Genomic DNA, 21,031 nt, shown 5'->3' with positions numbered 1-21,031 from the left:
AGAAATTCGGTTCGTCTTTGTGGTCGCCACACATGATAGGCTAAGAAACGCCAATCCACCTTGTCATGCCTATGATACACCTTCTATTACAGATAAATAAAGAAACACTAAGAGTCTATCCAACTTGTCATGTCTATCATACACTTTCTATTACAGATGAATAAAGAAACACTATGAGTCCATCCAACTTGTCATGTCTATCATACACCTTCTATTACAGATGAATAAAGAAACACTAAGAGTCTTTGGATATCCAACTTGTCATGTCTATCATACACCTTCTATTACAGATGAATACTTAAAGACCTACAGCTTGACCAAGATCTGTTGATTTATTAAGATTACAAACTGAATTATCTACTTGATGTACACAGTCCTGTTAGAGATTTACATAAACTGGAGCCAGTTTTAACAACACCTCTAAAGTCACTCCTTCATGGATGGTGGACGCTGATCTCGAATACTGGTCTAACAATTTTCCTACAAATTTAACAGTTGATGTATATCGCTGAGAAAAGAATGACTAGCTCGTTGGCCACACGGGGGAAACTCTACTTTGATCGTTTTAATTTTTTCAAAGTACAAAATAAATAAATGTAAATTTGGCCAGAGACTTACAAATCTAGGTCTAGTCTAGACTGACTAGAGCCAACATGGCGCAGTCAGCCGTATTACCGTAATAATGCGATAACAGTACATTTCAAGTTGCTTCCATTTTATGAAGTTTACAAGCGTTGCTTATATTTCTGACGTAAATCTAATAAAGAATAAGTGAAAACAAAATTGATAGGTCTATATATATATATATACAGAGACACTACTTTTCCCATCTCTGTCTCTTTCTCCCTCTCTCTCTAACAATCTTTTTTTTTTGGTCTTTTTCTCTATTTGCAAAGTTTACACACATGTAGTGCAGGTCCTGACTTTGTCATAGTAGATCTAAATGTGGTTCAAGTTAAAATTAAATTAAAGTTATAATTTATCTTTAGGAGATCTGGTTTTTGATATATGCGGGTCATCAATAGAAACTAGATCAAAGGTCACATCCTTTGGTTTTAATGAATTGATGTTAAGACACGTAATCTAAGCTGTGAATTAATTAATATTACAAAAGTCAACAAGCCATATTTTAGATGAATTTATTCATCACTAGAATAGTGAACATACCATCTATAGGTGTATACTTTCATCTTTAGAATTGTGGACATAATATCTACAGGTTTATACATCCCGTCACTTGAAATATAGAGTTTAAAAAAAAATCTTATAATGACTTCTACTTACCATCAAATGTCAGTTTGCCATCTTTGTCTAGATCAGATGACATGTAATATCCTTGAACTGTCGCCGCGGCATCTTCGGGAGACATTCCGATAGCAATCGCTACGTTCTCAAGTTCTGATTCTGTAAGTATAATGCTAAATTTGCATCACAGTGATAGAATACACACTGACAACAGAACAAATCATTATATTCATTTTTTCATAACCATAAAAGTATTAATTTTTTTAAAGATATTTAATGTTGCCTCTACCCGTATCTTTGTGTCATGTTCCATCCAATGTGTATATTAATAATTTAAAAAAATGAAAGCTATTCTTTACGTGTGACCAAGCCGTCATCATTGGTATCATGAAGCCGGAACCACTCTGTAGCGCCCTCCGGGGTGTTATCAGGAACAGACATGTCTTGAACGTACTCTGGGACAAAGTCTAAGGCTCCATTACCTAGAGAATACAAGACACAAGCTTGTTATGCACTATGTGTATCAGCCTGAAAATATTGTATTTGAGAAAGGAAATAGACTATCTTATAACAGCCGCTATATTGCTAGAACTTCAAGCTGCTTCCTGCCTGCTTCCATTTAGACTTACAAAGGCGTGGCTTCCTTTGCACAGTGCATCTTTAAATAGGGTGGAGTTTTGGCCTGGTATCACACATGACTAGGGTGTCTAATTTTGTGCTCTGATGGCTTTGTTTAGAGAATATATTCCATTCATTCTTCCATACATTTCTGTCTAATTTGTTTAGAGAGTATATTCCATTCATTCTTCCATACATTTCTGTCTAATTTGTTTAGAGAGTATATTCCATTCATTCTTCCATACATTTCTGTCTAATTTGTTTAGAGAGTATATTCCATTCATTCTTCCATACATTTCTGTCTAATTTGTTTAGAGAGTATATTCCATTCATTCTTCCATACATTTCTAATTGAGATTTTTCACGATAACTTAACTAATGTCAAGGACATTAGCTTGAGCTTCACCAATGCCAACTAAAATTTAACAAAAGACTGAGCTATAATTTTATCCATATCTGAATTGACAGCAGTTGGTCTACCTATCAACTCTCCTCTATTACCGCTAGTTAGTTGCTAGTTTGTTTTGAAATGTTTGAAGTCAATAAGTTGAAAGTCTAATGATTACTCCATATTGAAATTATTTTAAGCTACAAATGGAAGAGCTTAAAAAAATATAATTCTGCAGTGAACACAAATTATCATTTACCTTTTAAAAAAAAAACCTAGCTTATCAAGACTTAAATTATTTTGTAAATCGGAGACATCAGAAAGATAGCTATTAGCTGATATTTATAGTTTTTTCACCATGTAGGGCTTTGTAGGCTATGAAAATCCCCAATAAACAACTTCGTAATAATGCAATATCTTGTTTTCAATTACAAAATATAAATTTAAAGTCATTGACAGTACCTAGAAACCCTGGATGTCTCTAGGATACATGTGTTCAGTGAATATGTCAATAACCTAGTCTTTTTCATTCTGATCATTTCCGACAAATGGTTTTTTTTTTTTTTTTTGTAGGCCTACATGAAATCCCCTTCACTTTCACTAATCGTTTAGTCTGTTGAACCTTTGGGGCACCACACAGGCTCTGTTGACCGTCTTTCTTCATACCTCTGTCTTTTGCCTTGGATTGACTTTCTTGTAATATGGTCAGTAGGGTTCAAGTTTGCGTTTATTTTTACAGTGGATAGCAGGTCATCAAGGAGTCCTAATGTAGCATTACTTCTGTTCACTGTCTCTAATCTCTTCATTTGTGATGCGGTCTTTGTAAGTGATATCTATGATCTTTCTGTAGCATCTCATCCCCATTGCTAGGATTTTCCTCTTTAAATCTGCAGTCAGCTTCCAAGACTCGCAAGCAGATAAGAATGTGGACATGACCAGGGAGCGCATCAATAGATGGCTATGCACTTGACTTAGATCTTAAAGTGAAGAACAATTGACTTCATTGATATATTGGCCTAAGAGGCCCTGCTACACACATACATGTACTGCACATACACATACACATGTTTAGCACATGCTAATCTATGAAGTATGTCTCACGCTATACTGACCGTTACTGTCTCGCCTTTTAATAAACGCTGCCACTACGTCATCTGTGACGCCAGCTTTGAACCTTCGAATGTAGTTCTTGACCTCGTCGAACGTGGACTGGCCGTCATTGTTGTGGTCCAGCCACCGGACAAAACGTTCTTTTAACTCTGACCAACAGACAAACAGACAACACTTCAAGATAGGAACACAATAATACCATGTGGAATATATACTATAAAAGTTGTACTAGTAATAAAATAATAATAATCACCTTTAGTATCCAAAAGGAAATGTGTCTGGCAATGAGTGCATTATTACATCAAACAAAAGATTATAACTATAGAACATCAAAATATACATTCACACCAGACTCACTCTAAATGTACATGTGAAAAGTTGGTGTCAGATAGTTGAATGCTATTGAATTATTATGTAGCCAGGAGAACAAGAGAATTGTTGTGTCTGTTTGTCTTTGCTATTGGTGCCAAGTATCTCTCTTGTGATGGAAAAATCACAAATCCTGACCCAGAGGGTGATTTTCCATTTCTAAAATAACTACTAAGAGTATCTAATACCACAGAAGAACCACTATTTTTACTTTTTTTGTAACGCAAAAACACATTCTCCTGGCGTCTAAAGCGTACACATTAAAAACTTAAGCGTAAGTCTGTAAAGGGTTTGATCATTGTAAAATCATATTTGCATTTAGCAAGACATTTGTAGCCTATCGGGCCTGTTTTAGTCACGAAAATGACGTGGATCTCACTCGTGAAAACTGTATTTAAGGTTGAAACGTTGATTTTTGAAAAGACATTTTCTAATTTTTAAACATGGGCAAATATGCTTGGTTTTACTTGTTCATTATTCAAACATGGGTCTGTATCTTAAAAACAATTGTTGGTCTTTTAATCTCGTAAAAAAAAAAAAAAAAAAACTATTGCCCTCCCTTCCCTTTACTGAGCTTCTATTAACTCTCTCCCACCGGGTCCAGTACAAATCTTGTAAACTTTTTTTTTTCTTCCCATTCTCGGATCAAGTTGAAACTTTGTTTCTGTTCATGGATAGAGGGCAACACATGAATCAATTAAAATAAAAACATTTAGTAAATCAATTAGTGTTAATTAATTAATTTTGTCTTATATGGAAAACGTACTAGACTAACGGGAGATAAGCCTTACAATACTGAGAGATATGGCAGAATGTTGCAAGACCGAGAGAGTAACTTACGCAATTGTGTACAGCTATGTTTGATTTTTAAAAATAATTGATGACATCTCAATATAAGCGATTGTTTTTTTTTAAGTATTTTTTTTATATTGAACTTGTTCTTTTTTTTTTTCTATCAGCAAGTAGTTGCCACGACACACACACACACACAGATTGAGAATCGCTGAAGTGATTCCTCTTCTTATGCTTCCTTTGTTCACACAGCAAGCAGAGCCCCAACTGATTAGTCCTGACAAAACTTGGTCCGTCACTTTGGCCAGACTTATCACGTGACAGTCGAGCGAACACGCTGTGGATTAACTTGAGTTTCATGCCAGCTTGGCTTTCATTTCGTAGACTTTCTCTACCGCAAACTACCGTTTTCTTTTTATATTTGTCTTTTGTATCAAACAAATCTGGTTGTTATATTTTTGTAGACATATTCATTCATCATTATTATCAGAACCCAGAAACTTCAAAAAAAAAATTTAAAAAAATCAGCTAATTATTTTCAGAGACTTTTAAGTTGACAGCTCTCTCTCTCTCTCTCTCTCTCTCTCTATCTCTCTCTCTCCTTCTTATTAACTTAATTATAAAATTCCATATCCTTTACTAGAATACTTATTTATGGTTATATCATTATACCTAATAGTCTGGTACCAACGAGAAATTCAATACATTGCTCTGTGGCAGACAAGTTTGACCTGGACAACAGTAGACAAGGGATATAACTCTAGGCTTGTTTGGTTAGATTAACATTTTAGGCAGCACGCTAGGTTGATATGTTTTAACACCAAAACGAACATCGGATCAACTTCTAGACTTAACTGCGTCAGCACCTAACAAAACACTATATCTCTTAGTCTTTATATATGTAGATCGTCAGAGCATAGTACGGGTGGTCTGATTCAGCCTGGAAAACTGATGACCTAAAAGAACGACTAGATGTAAAGAATTGTTTCTTTGATTGAACTGTTGTACATGCTTTGGATGGACTTCTCTTTGACTGCCTGTAATAAGCGATAGGTGATAGTATGGCGTATTTAAGACATTTCACATAATTAATTATAAAATAAACTACTTTTTATTTACAGTTAAAGACTATCGGACTTTTGGAAACTATTGATGATGTATCAGTTATATCAATATCTTCATACAGCCGAGCATGTGCAAAGATAAGACAAAATATGGACAAAAAATATGACTGTTTCGTTGACATTATTATATGAACATAAAATCTGAATTAATTTTAAAAAGAAAAGAAGAATTTTTGATACAAAGTTTACGCTCGTGGAGCTACTGTACTATGATACTATGATATTCAACTTCACCCTAATCCCAACAGTAAAACATGCTTCTTTTTTAAAATAGGATCTAGCCTGGCTAAAACCGACTCTTTATTAAAGGCTTCACACCATTACATATGTACAAAGAACACTATTGAAATGAAAATATAATTTCTAAAGTAAAATGATACTATATAGAATGTGTTCAAGTTTTTTTTTTCTTTTTTCAGTGCACCATAATGACTTTTTTTTTCTAAACATAGAATAGATTGACTAGCTGAGAGACTTACTTACTGAAGGCCAAACTAATGGAAATACATCAGCAGACGACAAGTCAGTGTTTCAAATGTTGGTCGTCTGCATCTTTTTATTTTTCTCCCGCCTTGTTAATTAATGCATTGATAAATACAACTAATTAAGTTTAACACAGAAATCTAAATAAACTCTGTATAACATATCTGTGGGTCAGTATTGCAACATTTCTCTGTCACTGTGATCGATTCAAAAGCTTGTAAGTGGTGATTAAATTATTTTTACTTAATTTCAAAGCAACCCAATTCTATTTATTACCAGCGAACATCGTTCTGTGTTACGAAAAAATATAGTTAGATATATTTATTTGTACTTATATTTATAGTTCTACCATTTACATATTTTTATTTCAATTTTATTTTTAACTAAAGTTAATATTATTAATCATGTATTAATTTTGTATTAGTTAGTTAGTTATCAGTTATTTGTTATTTATTTGTTAGTTATTAGTTATTTCGATTTAGTTCCAAAATAAAAAGCATTTTCTTCTCGCCGAACATTCCAGACTTGAACTAGAGACCACTGTGCATAACTCACGCGGCTATGTTTCATGTACTTTTATACGTCCCTCCACCCCCTCACACCTGTACATGCATAGATACATACATAAATGCATGTTTAAAATAGGTTACCAAAAAATGTTTACTGACCTGTCAAAAATGAAACTGATACACAGGGCTGCAAATAGAAACAGGGAAAGGTAAGTCACATGTAAAACTGTTTTCAGATATTTCACTCTTTCTATAATATCTGTTTCTCTTAAAGGTAAATATACAAATTTCTGTTTTAACATATTATTATGGATCTTCACAATAAAAGTGAATAATTCGATTTATAAGATCACGTTTACGTTTTATAAACAATAAAATACGATAAAAAAAAAAGAAGATAAAGTAATTTGAAGGAATGTGGTAGTGATATAATGGAAACTAAAGAAAAAAATAACTTATGAAAATGATTGAAAAATATTTTGAAATAAATTTACCAGACGCATTATTATAAGATCATTAGTTCCAACTAATATTATTTTTAGTTTCAAACTTGTAAGCGTCGACCTAGTTCTCTACCCAAAGTATAAAGGGAACTAATTCAATCTATACCACCATGCCTGTCAAGTACGATTTATTTCCCTTCTTTGATACCAAACGAAAAGATTAATTACCAATATTTAATTAACTAATTGTTGTTGTTTTTTTTTTTGTTTTGTTTTTTGTCAGGTGCAAAATAAGCGAAAATTCAACTTGAACCGAGGTCTGGTGTGGGAGACAGACAGAGTGAGTTAAATAAGCTTTGTAAAAAATACTAAACGATTTAGCTTCTTTACGAGGCCTGATGAAGACTTATCAAGTAAAAGCAATAATATAATGTTTGTACCGGTAAGATAATCCTTAAAATGTGATTTATGTTTAGCATATTTAGGTGTGTTTGATAAAGGGTGAGCGTTTTTTTAAAGATTTGTTTTTTAAGGCGAAATAGATCAAATAGTTCAACTAATTAAAGAAATTTTATGTAAGGAATCTCTAAGCAGAATTAAAGAATTCCTTGTCCGAATCGATTCTCTTTTCTTTCATATATATTTTTTGTAATAATCGAGTCCAGTATTGGAACCACAGCTCTTACTGCTCATCGATACTCTCCTCCACTCACGCAGACAATAGTGTTACTCCTTGACGATGTTCTCTCTTCACTCAGCCCCATCTCCCTCTCAGACTACAGAATCAACACTCCAGCCTTCGAGAGGGAAAGGGCATTCCCTTAACGACCTAGTGAATCCTTTGACTTAGCTCACATTAAGGTATTCTAGTGTCCAGAAATCACTCACTTCCGACCCCCTTTCCGACCCCCTTTCCGATCCCATCGTTTGTATATGAATGAGTCCCTACTAAGCGCAGTTAACTTCCCTTTATAATATAATATATATATATATATATATAGAGAGAGAGAGAGAGAGATAGATAGATAGATAGATAGATAGATAGATAGATAGATAGATAGATAGATAGATAGATAGATAGATAGATAGATAGATAGATATACGAGCTTCCGACCCCCCTTTCCGACCCCCTATCCGATCCCATCGTTTGTCTATGAATGAGTCCCTACTAAGCACAGTTAACTTCCCTTTATAATATAATATATATATATATATATATATATATATATATATATATATATATATATATATATATATATATATAGAGAGAGAGAGAGAGAGAGAGAGAGATAGAGAGATATATATATAGATAGATAGATAGATAGATAGATAGATAGATAGATAGATAGATAGATAGATAGATAGATAGATAGATAGATAGATAGATAGATAGATATACGAGCTTCCGACCCCCCTTTCCGACCCCCTATCCGATCCCATCGTTTGTCTATGAATGAGTCCCTACCAAGCACAGTTAACTTCCCTTTATAATATATATATATATATATATATATATATATATATATATATATATATATATATATATATAGAGAGAGAGAGAGAGAGAGAGAGAGAGATAAATAGATAGATAGATAGATAGATAGATAGATAGATAGATAGATAGATAGATAGATAGATAGATAGATAGATAGATAGATAGATAGATAGATAGATAGATAGATATACGAGCTTGTTGGAGCGAGCTATGAATGCCCTCCCTTGAATTTTTATGAACGACAAAGCATCTAAATCTTTATTGATATAGGATAAGAGGTGGGCAAATTACGGCCCGAGGGCCTCGTGCGACCTACCTGAGCTTTTTTATGCGGCCCGCGGACAACTACAGATATTACATGCACCCACAGATTATATCTATAGAAATGCATATATTTTAAAATATATAACTTTTAACATCTATCTATCATTTGAATTTTCTCTCTTCAGTTTATATATTTATTTTATTTTATAATATCGATTCTGATGATAAAGAGACTAAAAAAGAAATCTCTATAATTCTAAAATATTCTTCGGTAACAAGCAATGCTCTAATTGGAAATAGGTCGAAATGTTCAGGATTAGACGACGTGATCTCACTACCAGTCCCTGACCTCCCCCATAAAGTGCAGCAGGGAGAGAGACTTCATATTTCACGTGCACTATCTTTTATTAGAAGAATGGTGGGATTTGAAGCTGCGGAGCCAGGTTATACAAAGACGACATGTTGGCGTTTTCTATCGGCCTCCAGGTCATTGCTACCACTGGGATGCACTATTCATTCTGTAGGACGACATGACCCACATACAACTTTCGGTCACAACCTCATTAAGTTCGGCATAGACTTTTCTCGGTGTTCGCAGATGATGTCTTGCATGTATACGTCGCCGTTGGGGTGACGATTGTGTTTAGTTGGTGGATGTTTGCCTCAAGACCAATAGCTTGGCGTGTCCTGATAGGCTGCAACCTTTGGGAAATGTCTCCTGCCTTTCTTCTTCGGCATGACACGTCATGTTGGTCATCCCCATTGTTTGATGCTGCCTAAGAATGTTCAGCCTTTGATGGACAAAGTTTCTATCCTTGTTATGGAGTGTATGTGTGTGCTTCCAAGAGAACGACGAGGCAAGGGAGAGTTTTGTTATTTTTAGGTGTAGGCTGATGAAATCACGGGCTGGTCTGTCATACTTTACCTTTTACCTTACCTTTACCTATCCCTTAGTCTGTTGGACCGTTGGGGCACCAGGCAAGATTTGTCGACCGTCTTTCTCCATTCCTCCCTTTTTTTTGCCTTGTTCAGAACCTCTCTCAATGGCAGGCCTGTCCATTCTTTAATGTTGTCCTCCCATCACTTTTTCTGTCTGCCTCTTCTTCTTTTTCCTGGCACTGTTCCCTGAAGAAAGGTCTTTGCGAGCCCCGTAGATCTCGTAATGTGGCCAAAGGTTTTAAGCTTTCGTTTTTTCACAATAGTAAGCAGGTCGTCATGAGCTTCGATCGCTACAGTAACCCTGTCTCTGATTTCTTGGTTTGTGATGCGGTCTTTGAATGTGATGCCTAGGATCCTTCTGTAGCATCTCAATTCCATTGCTAGGATCCTCCTCTCAAGCTCTGCATTCAACGTCCACGACTCACAAGCATATAAAAATGTGGCCATGACCAGAGAGCGCATCAGTCTGATTTTGGTGCCGAGGGCTAAGCCCTTATCTTTCCATATTATTTTAAGTTTTGAAAGGGCTGCTGTGGACTGTGCTATTCGGGCCAATAGTTCGGGTTTTGTTCCCTCATCTGAGACAATAGCTCCGAGGTATTTGAAGCTGTTAACACTAGTTAGCTTTTCACTTCCAATACTGATGCCTCTTTTAAAGCCCTGATGGCTATTGGTCATAATTTGTGTTTTTTCGGCATTTATTTGCATGCCATATGCTGCGGAAGTCTTGTCAATGCGCATCACCAGGTCAGCTAGTTCTTCTTCTGTCCCTGCTAGGCTGTCTATGTCATCTGCGAAGCGCAAGTTAGTAATTCTTCTTCCTCCAATGCTAACAGTACCTTCATAGCCCTCGAGGGCATCTTCCATTATCCTTTCAAGGAAGATATTGAAGAGTGTTGGTGACAGTAGGCAGCCTTGTCTTACTCCAACTGTGGTTTTGAACCAGTCCCCAATATTATTGTTGAAATACACCGCACTGGTGGCCTCCTTGTAGAGGTTCTGGATAACTTTGATTATGTTTTTATTAATGTTGTACTTTTCCATTGTCGCCCAGAGTGCTCCGTGCCATACTCGATCGAAAGCTTTCTTGAAATCAATAAAGACATGGAAAAGATTCTCTTGGTGTTGGAGATATTTCTCACAGAGTATTCTGAGGTTTAGGATTTGCTCTGTTGTGCTGCGACCTTGTCTAAAACCTGCTTGTTCTTCTGATATGATGTTGTCTGCTATCGGTTTTAGCCGGTTTAATATGATTTTTAACAGTACTTTGCTGGGATGACTTATGAGGCTGATGGTGCGATAGTTTTGACAGAGTTGTAAGTTGCCTTTCTTTGGAAGGGTTATTATGAGTGATTGGGTCCAGGGTTTGGGCCAATCTCCTGATTGCCAGATCTTGTTGCAAATCATATAGAGTGCGTTTATCATAGTTTCTCCTCCCGCCTGAAGAAGTTCGCCAGGAATGTTGTCAACTCCGGCCGATTTTCCCTTTTTCAGGGCTTTTACTGCTGCTGCTACTTCCGAGCGAAGAATCGGATAGTCGTCAATGTTGGAAACTGTCGGGACATTTAGTATCTCTGGATCTCCTGATATTTCAAAGTTATACAACTCTGAACAGTATTCCGTCCATCTTTTCAACACATCTTTGTCCTCGGTTAAGCATTTGTTGTTTTTGTCTTGTATTGTGTTGGTTCTTCCATGCTTTGAAGTAGTGAGGTCCTTTACTAATTGGTACGCTTTTTTGCTGTTGTTTCTATTAAGTCCCTGTTCAATTTCTTGACACTTATTCTCTATCCACTTTTTCTTCGCTTCTTTCATTCCCTTTCTAATCCGTTTGTTGACGCTTTTGTATTCTTGGACATATTTTGGGTCGGACAGCTTTTTCCCTTTAAGCTCCCGTCGCTTGTCACAGAGTTGGAGTATATCCTCTGTTACCCAGGGTTTTTTGGGCGGGCGGAGCTTCCCTAATATTTCCAGGGCTGTATCTGTGACTGCTGTGTTTAGCATATTGACTTGCGTATCGATATCCTGGTCATAATGGTCTGTCATAATGAATGTTAATTCACGTGTGTGAGAGTTGAACGTGAGACGAATCAGAGACGTAAGGCAGATGGGACCTGTATTTTTGTACTGAGTTCTATCTTGTTTCTACATCCATTCTTTCTTGTTTCTACATCCAGTTTATCTTGTTCTATATCCATCTACTTTCAAGGTGAATCTGTGTTGATTTCTTAATAAATGATACATTAAATTTTATTTAATCAATTTTTTTAAAGTTAAATCTATATTTAAATTAAAAAACACCAACATCGGTTTAGTTGTACTAGCTGTTTGGAGCTAGAATCCAAGGACTTACCATCAACAATCATACTCCCATACTCTTGGTTCCATCCAAGGCTAGTTTCGGGTACCTATCTATTTAAGATGTCTTGTATGCGTTTACTTGTAGACTCCATGCTATTAGCTACATATTTATTAATATTATTTTTATTTTATTCGAGAAAGGTCTGTTCTAGATAGACAGTTGGGACTTGGCTTCACCCATGCTTTGCTATAAACATGAACTAGATGACAGATTCCATTATCCACTTCCCAGAATCACACAGTGAATTTTTTAAATTCTCTTCTTCATTTGTTATAGATCAAGTACCGAATCTTTTTTTTAAAAGTTGAAAAAGAAACGGCTTAAAAATGTGTTTCTAAAGCGAAAAAAAAAGAGAAAGAAAAAGCGGTGTGTGAAGCTGTTGTTAAAAAAGAAAGCACTTAAATGTCTTGTTCGGGAAGAGGAGGTAATCGATGAACATATTTTAGGTAATAACAAGAGTTGTCGAACGTCTGATTAGAACATATTTCAAGTCGGCCTTGTACAAAATCGCGACCGTTAAACTTTTCAAAATGTTCGCTCCTCCACCATCTGTACCCGAGAGACACCCTCAGTGTTTTTATTTCTATCAATTAGCTTGTCAACTAGTCAATATGTCACTGTGTCAACTAGTCAATATGTCACTGTGTCAACTAGTCAATCTGTTACCGTGTCAATTAGTCAATCTGATACCGTGTCAACTAGTCAATCTGTTACTGTGTCAACTAGTCAATCTTTGTCACTGTGTCAACTAGTCAATCTGTTAGTGTGTCATCTTATCAATCTTTGTCACTGTGTCAACTAGTCAATCTGTTACTGTGTCAACTAGTCAATCTTTGTCACTGTGTCAACTAGTCAATCTGTTACTGTGTCAACTAGTCAATCTTTGTCACTGTGTCAGCTTGTCAATCTGTTACTGTGTCAACTAGTCAATCTTTGTCATTGTGTCAACTAGTCAATCTTTGTCACAGTGTCAACTAGTCAATCTGTTATTGTGTCAACTTGTCAATCTGTCACTGTGTCAACTTGTCATTTTGGCTGACACTTGACAGAGCTTAGGTGAATGTACTTTAGATATGAACAAGATGAAGAACATCAGTTTTACACAGTGGAAGACATCTTTCTTACACAGTGGAAGACATCTTTCTTACATAGTGGAAGACATCTTTTTTACACAGTGGAAGACATCTTTCTTACACAGTGGAAGGCATCTTTCTTACATAGTGGAAGACATCTTTTTTACACAGTGGAAGACATCTTTCTTACACAGTGGAAGGCATCTTCCTTACACAGTAGGAGGCATCGTACTTACACATTGGGAGACATCTTCCTTACATAGTGGAAGACATCTTTCTTACATAGTGAAAGACATCTTTCTTAGACAGTGGAAGACATCTTTCTTACACAGTGGAAGACATCTTTCTTACACAGTGGAAGACATCTTTCTTACACAGTGGAAGACATCTTTCTTACACAGTGGAAGACATTCTCTTTACACAGTGGAAGACATCTTTCTTACACAGTGGAAGACATTCTCTTTACACAGTGGAAGACATTCTCTTTACACAGTGGAAGACATTCTCTTTACACAGTGGATGACATCCTGATTCTGATGTAGCCACGAGTAAGACCATTAGGTTATAAGTAGGGCTGAACGGCTGAGAGAAGTCAGCAGAAGTGGAAGACCGAAAGATGGGCGTGTGTTTACAATGGTTTTGAAAGGAGTTACATTTGGTTTAATTGTTTAAGAAATTATTTCACTTGTGTTTCTGAAGTGTTGCAGTAATGTAAGAGCAATAAAAGTGTCCTTGCTACAAAGTCACGTGATTATTGCACCACAGAGACAGATACAAAGAAAAAAAAATCAAGGGAGATGTTATATTTTTTTTTTCTCTGTAAATAATTACACATTTTTTCGTTTGTTTGTTTGTTTTTTGTCTTTGTTGCTGTTTTATTTTGTCTCCTTATCTAAGATTGTTTTAATGACATGTGCTTCATCCAACAAATGGCGTCTCTTATTTCCCTGATTGGAAACATTTTAAAGACTTTTTTTTTCTTTTTGAATATTCAACAGTCTGGTTCACATTTTTTTTAAAATTCCATTATAGGAAATACTTTCTCTCTCTCTCTCCCTCTGTGTGTGTGTGTGTGTGTGAGAGAGAGAGAGAGAGAGAGAGAGAGAGATTCGTTGCTGCAAACAAAGTCATATTATTGAGTTTCAATCTCTAGACTTTCAGCCGAAGTTGTTGATGTTTACCACAAGCGTTTATTTAGTCACAATTTAGTGTCAGATTGTATATTCGAGCGTTGTAATGTATCGATACTAGCTAGATCAATCATTATGATGAAAAGCATTGATCTATATGTCTTTATGTGAAATCAATCATCAGTCGGAAAACATTGTTTTAATGTATCAGTTTCTCTGAAACTGAAACAAAATACTTTCAAAGCCATCTTGAAGGTACCATTTTTTTTTCACAAAGCTTATATTTGTTTAACAATCCCTCTGCAATCCAATTACAATTCAACTGTAAGTGTGGACATATTGTAGTATTTAATATAAAGAATACCCACCCACGCAGAGAGGGGTGCCCCTTAGTTTGAGATACGCTGTAGTTATAGAATGTTGACTACATTGTAAAAAGGTGATTTTTAAAAGACTCACCAATCCGTCTGAAGCACTCCTAATTTGGCGGTTTAAAAAAATAGTTTGGTAGTCGGTCCCATGGTTCAAGGTGTCGGTCAACGGCTTTTCTAGGTGAGCGCTATGTCTGAGCCCGTGAGCTGCTATCAGTGTTCCCGTCAAACAGAGAAACGTTGTGAGCCAAGAACGCATTGTTGCTAGGTTACTGAAATAACAAAACAAAAACAATATTGTTAGTCAAAAGTTAAAGTCTTCACAATCTAAGTGGCAAGCAGAGATTTTCTTCACATCTAGCAGAGACTGTCTTCACGTCTAGCAGAGACTGTCTTCACGTCTAACAGAAACTGTCTGCACGTCTAGCAGAGACTGTCTTCACGTCCAGCAGAGACTGTCTTCACGTCTAGCAGAGACTTCTTCACGTCTAGCAGAGACTGTCTTCACGTCCAGCAGGGACTGTCTTCACGTCTCTGTGTCTTCACGTCTAGCAGAGACTGTCTTCACGTCTAGCAGAGACTGTCTTCACGTCTAGCAGAAACTGTCTTCACGTCTAACAGAAACTGTCTGCATGTCTAGCAGAGAATGTATTCACTTCCAGCAGAGACTGTCTTCACGTCCAGCAGAGACTGTCTTCACGTCTAGCAGAGACTGTCTTCACGTCTCTGTGTCTTCACGTCTAGCAGAGATTGTCTTCACGTCTCTGTGTCTTCACGTCTAGCAGAGACTGTCTTCACGTCTCTGTGTCTTCACGTCTAGCAGAGACTGTCTTCACGTCTAGCAGAGACTGTCTTCACGTCTAACAGAAACTGTCTGCATGTCTAGCAGAGACTGTCTTCACGTCCAGCAGAGACTGTCTTCACGTCTAGCAGAGACTGTCTTCACGTCTCTGTGTCTTCACGTCTAGCAGAGACTGTCTTCACGTCTAGCAGAGACTGTCTTCACGTCTAGCAGAGACTGTCTTTACGTCTAGCAGAGACTGTCTTCACGTCTCTGTGTCTTCACGTCTAGCAGAGACTGTCTTCACGTCTAGCAGAGACTGTCTTCACGTTTAGCAGAGACTGTCTTCACGTCTAGTAGAGACTGTCTTCACATCCAAGTGAATAGCAGAGACTGTCTTCACGTTCAAATGAAAAGCAGAGACTGTCTTCACGTTCAAATGAAAAGCAGAGACTGTCTTGACATCTAAGTGAATTGTCTTCGCCTAATTGAAAAGCATAGAGTGAGTTAATCCATTGATGCCATCCTGTTTCAGCCTACAGGTCATTAACATTTGCCTAACGCATGTCACTAGCCGATGTTATGGCACTATTAGAAAGGGAAAGTTTTGATTTAGAGACAATGACGCGACTAGTAAAAACAAGTCTAGGATTTGAGAAGAATAACAGAAAACTTCTGAAGGCTTTAGAGAGAGGCAATTTTTATGGACGTAAAGATTTAGCTTGACGACATTCGACAGTTCCCTTCGTTATTATTTAACTTCTTGTTCGACATTATCAGCGTCGACTAACTTCTAGTGTTGGCCTTTCGCCTGTGTTATTGGGTTTTGTTATTTGAGAGTTACCTCCTTTTGATTTATCTGCATAAGACACGGCGCGAAGCGCCTAACACCGCCACACCGAAATATATAGGCCTAATGTCCATTCCATTAGAACGGAGGCCTGCGTTCTGTGAGCAGAAGTTTCCAGAGACTGGACTTGAACCGCGGACCGAAGTTTGCGCACCAGTGAACACATCAAATAAATCACATCACGGTGCGTACCAAAATAAAATGATTTAGTTGCTGCAAAAAACGTTAAAAGTACTTAGTCATTAACTCAGATTTGAAAGATGCAGGCAAGATGCTGGCAGGCATAAGACTGTTGACATTTGATCATTTGGCACTGATTATTGAAATATAAAAAACACTCTCCCCTAGGGCGCCTTTAGTCCGTCGGTTGACTCGTAACTAACTGCAGTTTCTCTTCTGAACCTAATACAGTTTTTTTAAGTATGTCCCTCTCATGTTACTAGTTCACTATAATTGGTTTAGACTTTAGACTAACAAACGAACTACCGTTTAAAAATAAATAAATAATAATCTTTATTATACAATTAGAATTGTGCATCAGTGATTAAAGGTCATAACGATTGCAAATGAAATGTACATTTAGTTTCACTCAAACTTTATGTGTAATCTTAGATCTAGTACAAATATGAAACATATATGTTATCTTAGATTTAGTACAAATAACAAACATATGTGTAATCGTAGATTTAGTACAAATAACAAACATATGTATTATCTTAGATTTAGTACAAATAACAAACATATGTGTTATCTTAGATTTAGTACAAATAATAAACATATGTGTTATCTTAGATTTAGTACAAATAACAAACATATGTGTTATCTTAGATTTAGTACAAATAACAAACATATGTGTTATCTTAGATTTAGTACAAATAACAAACATATGTGTTATCTTAGATTTAGTACAAATAACAAACATATGTGTTATCTTAGATTTAGTACAAATAACAAACATATGTGTTATCGAAGATTTAGTACAAATAACAAACACATGTGTTATCTTAGATTTAGTACAAATAACAAACATATGTGTTATTATAGATTTAGTACAAATAACAAACATATGTGTTACCTTAGATTTAGTACAAATAACAAACACATGTGTTATCGAAGATTTAGTACAAATAACAAACATATGTGTTATTATAGATTTAGTACAAATAACAAACACATGTGTTATCTTAGATTTAGTACAAATAACAAACATATGTGTTATCGAAGATTTAGTACAAATAACAAACACATGTGTTATCTTAGATTTAGTACAAATAACAAACATATGTGTTATTATAGATTTAGTACAAATAACAAACATATGTGTTATCGAAGATTTAGTACAAATAACAAACATATATGTTATCTTAGATCTAGTACAAATAACAAACATATGTGTTATCTTAGATTAAGTACAAATAACAAACATATATGTTATCTTAGATTTAGTACAAATGACAAACATATATGTTACCTTAGATTTAGTACAAATAACAAACATATGTGTTATCGAAGATTTAGTACAAATAACAAACACATGTGTTATCTTAGATTTAGTACAAATAACAAACACATGTGTTATCTTAGATTTAGTACAAATAACAAACATATGTGTTATTATAGATTTAGTACAAATAACAAACATATGTGTTATCGAAGATTTAGTACAAATAACAAACATATGTGTTATTATAGATTTAGTACAAATAACAAACATATGTGTTATCGAAGATTTAGTACAAATAACAAACATATGTGTAATCTTAGATTTAGTACAAATAACAAACATGTGTTATCTTAGATTTAGTACAAATAACAAACATATGTGTTATCTTAGATTTAGTACAAATAACAAACATATGTGTTATCTTAGATTTAGTACAAATAACAAACATATGTGTTATCTTAGATTTAGTACAAATAACAAACATATGTGTTATCTTAGATTTAGTACAAATAACAAACATATGTGTTATCTTAGATTTAGTACAAATAACAAACATAAATGTTATCTTAGATTTAGTACAAATAACAAACATAAATGTTATCTTAGATTTAGTACAAATAACAAACATAAACATATATGTTACCTTAGATTTAGTACAAATAACAAACATATGTGTTATCGAAGATTTAGTACAAAAAACAAACACATGTGTTATCTTAGATTTAGTACAAATAACAAACACATGTGTTATCTTAGATTTAGTACAAATAACAAACATATATGTTATCTTAGATTTAGCACAAATAACAAACATATGTGTTATCTTAGATTTAGTACAAATAACAAACATATGTGTTATCTAAGATTTAGTACAAATAACAAACATATGTGTTATCTTAGATTTAGTACAAATAGCAAACATATGTGTTATCGAAGATTTAGTACAAATAACAAACATATGTGTTATCTTAGATTTAGTACAGATAACAAAATATGGGCTATCTTAGATTTAGTACAAATAACAAACATATGTGTTATCTTAAATTTAATACAAATAACAAACATATGTGTTATCGAAGACTTAGTACAAATAACAAACATATGTGTTATCTTTGTTTTAGTACAAATAACAAACATATGTGTTATCGAAGATTTAGTACAAATAACAAACATATGTGTTACCTAAGATTTAGTACAAATAACAAACATATGTGTTATCTTAAATTTAGTACAATTAACAAACATATGTGTTATCTTAAATTTAGTACAAATAACAAACATATGTGTTATCTTAAATTTAGTACAAATAACAAACATATGTGTTACCTTAAATTTAGTACAAATAACAAACATATGTGTTATCTTAAATTTAGTACAAATAACAAACATATGTGTTACCTTAAATTTAGTACAAATAACAAACATATGTGTTATTATAGATTTAGTATATATAACAAACACCTGTATTATTATAGATTTAGTACAGATAACAAACATATGTGTTATTATAGATTTAGTAAAATAAAAAACATATGTGTTATCTTAGATTTAGTACAAAAAACAAACACATATGTTATCTAGGATGTTATTTGTCAGAACAAGACGGAGCTTTGAATACAAGTTTTGCCCATGAGTGACGTTTGTTTCTTTGTTTTTGGTGCTTTTATTTATTTACATCCGGTCAACAATTTCAAGGCTCCTACTAGTGAGTGTGTTGCCATGTCAGCAGAATATTAAATTAAACATTGAAACAAGAGGAAACAATGTTTTTGAAGCAGGAATAAAAATAATTAAAAAAAAAACGCAACATGATTAGACCAAAAATAAAAATGAAGTTCGTCCCAAAAGAAATGACTTCAATGAAGTCTGAAGTCCCTGACCTAACATGGCTGCCTGACACTAGACTTGCTTGCCTGACCTAACATGGCTGCCTGACACTAGACTTGCTTGCCTGACCTAACATGGCTGCCTGACACTAGACTTGCTTGTCTGACCTAACATGGCTGCCTGACACTAGACTTGCTTGTCTGACCTAACATGGCTGCCAGACACTAGACTTGCTTGTCTGACCTAACATGGCTGCCTGACACTAGACTTGCTTGTCTGACCTAACATGGCTGCCTGACACTAGACTTGCTTGCCTGACCTAACATGGCTGCCTGACACTAGACTTGCTTGTCTGACCTAACATGGCTGCCTGACACTAGACTTGCTTGTCTGACCTAACATGGCTGCCTGACACTAGACTTGCTTGTCTGACCTAACATGGCTGCCTGACACTAGACTTGCTTGTCTGACCTAACATGGCTGCCTGACACTAGACTTGCTTGTCTGACCTAACATGGCTGCCTGACACTAGACTTGCTTGTCTGACCTAACATGGCTGCCTGACACTAGACTTGCTTGCCTGACCTAACATGGCTGCCTGACACTAGACTTGCTTGTCTGACCTAACATGGCTGCCTGACACTAGACTTGCTTGTCTGACCTAACATGGCTGCCTGACAAATCTTTGAACACTATTACAGAACATGGAATTTAAAAAGATGTATTTCTAGTGAAACTCGTACAACCATCGGACAGGAAAAACAAAGGAAACAAATAATGCTTTCAGAGAAATGGCAAGATTTATAATTTACGAACGCACCCATCGAGCCTTGAAGTTTCATTCATTTCTTTTTCTTCTGGTTTTAAATTAAATATGAATTCCACTTTTCAAGAACGGAACGCTTTTAATGATTTAATTCAATTTCCAACATGATTGCTTCATTATTAAGTTTTTACTTTCGGTTAGGGGGAGTGGAGAGAGAATGTAACAGGACGACCTTATGAATGTTAACACATTACAAATAGAAGATTGGACCAAAACCTTGTGGAAACAGATACAAAAACTGCTCACAGATAAAAAACAACAACAACACATAAACATAAATTATATATATATATATATATATATATATATATATATATATATATATATATATATATATATATATGTGTGTGTGTGTGGCTTCCTTAATTTGCAAAGTGACTATGCATCACGGAAATGAGAGGAATGCCAGGGCCTTAGTTATGGTTGGAACGTTGTCGCCCACAAATCATTCACGCCACCTTTCTTACGCGCAGCTGATGTATCCAAAGGAACGTCAAGGTCCGATACAAATTGGGGTCAGAAGCTTCGCAGGCTCTGTCAGGGTGTATCACTATGTGCTGCAAACTGCTACTGAATTTTGCTCAGGGT

The 21,031-nt window shown here is 35.2% G+C and overlaps 1 protein-coding gene across 2 annotated transcripts in view; it reads right to left on the bottom strand.

Moving 5' to 3' along the window:
* Positions 1-21,031, bottom strand: part of LOC106055665 (uncharacterized) — a 52,650-nt gene that overhangs the window by 2,840 nt on the left and 28,779 nt on the right. For both annotated transcript variants that reach the window (XM_013212023.2, XM_013212024.2), the window contains exons 2-6: positions 14,804-14,987; positions 6,798-6,825; positions 3,364-3,510; positions 1,605-1,727; positions 1,285-1,404 (exon numbers count right to left, since the gene is read on the bottom strand). In XM_013212023.2, the coding sequence (XP_013067477.2) occupies positions 1,285-1,404; positions 1,605-1,727; positions 3,364-3,510; positions 6,798-6,825; positions 14,804-14,974 (589 nt within the window). In that variant the 5' untranslated portion in view covers positions 14,975-14,987. The remainder of the gene's footprint in view (positions 1-1,284; positions 1,405-1,604; positions 1,728-3,363; positions 3,511-6,797; positions 6,826-14,803; positions 14,988-21,031) is intronic.

This window comes from Biomphalaria glabrata, chromosome 15 (genome assembly GCF_947242115.1).
Source record: "Biomphalaria glabrata chromosome 15, xgBioGlab47.1, whole genome shotgun sequence".
NCBI lineage: Eukaryota > Metazoa > Mollusca > Gastropoda > Planorbidae > Biomphalaria > Biomphalaria glabrata.
This window is presented reverse-complemented; position numbering and strand designations above follow the sequence as displayed.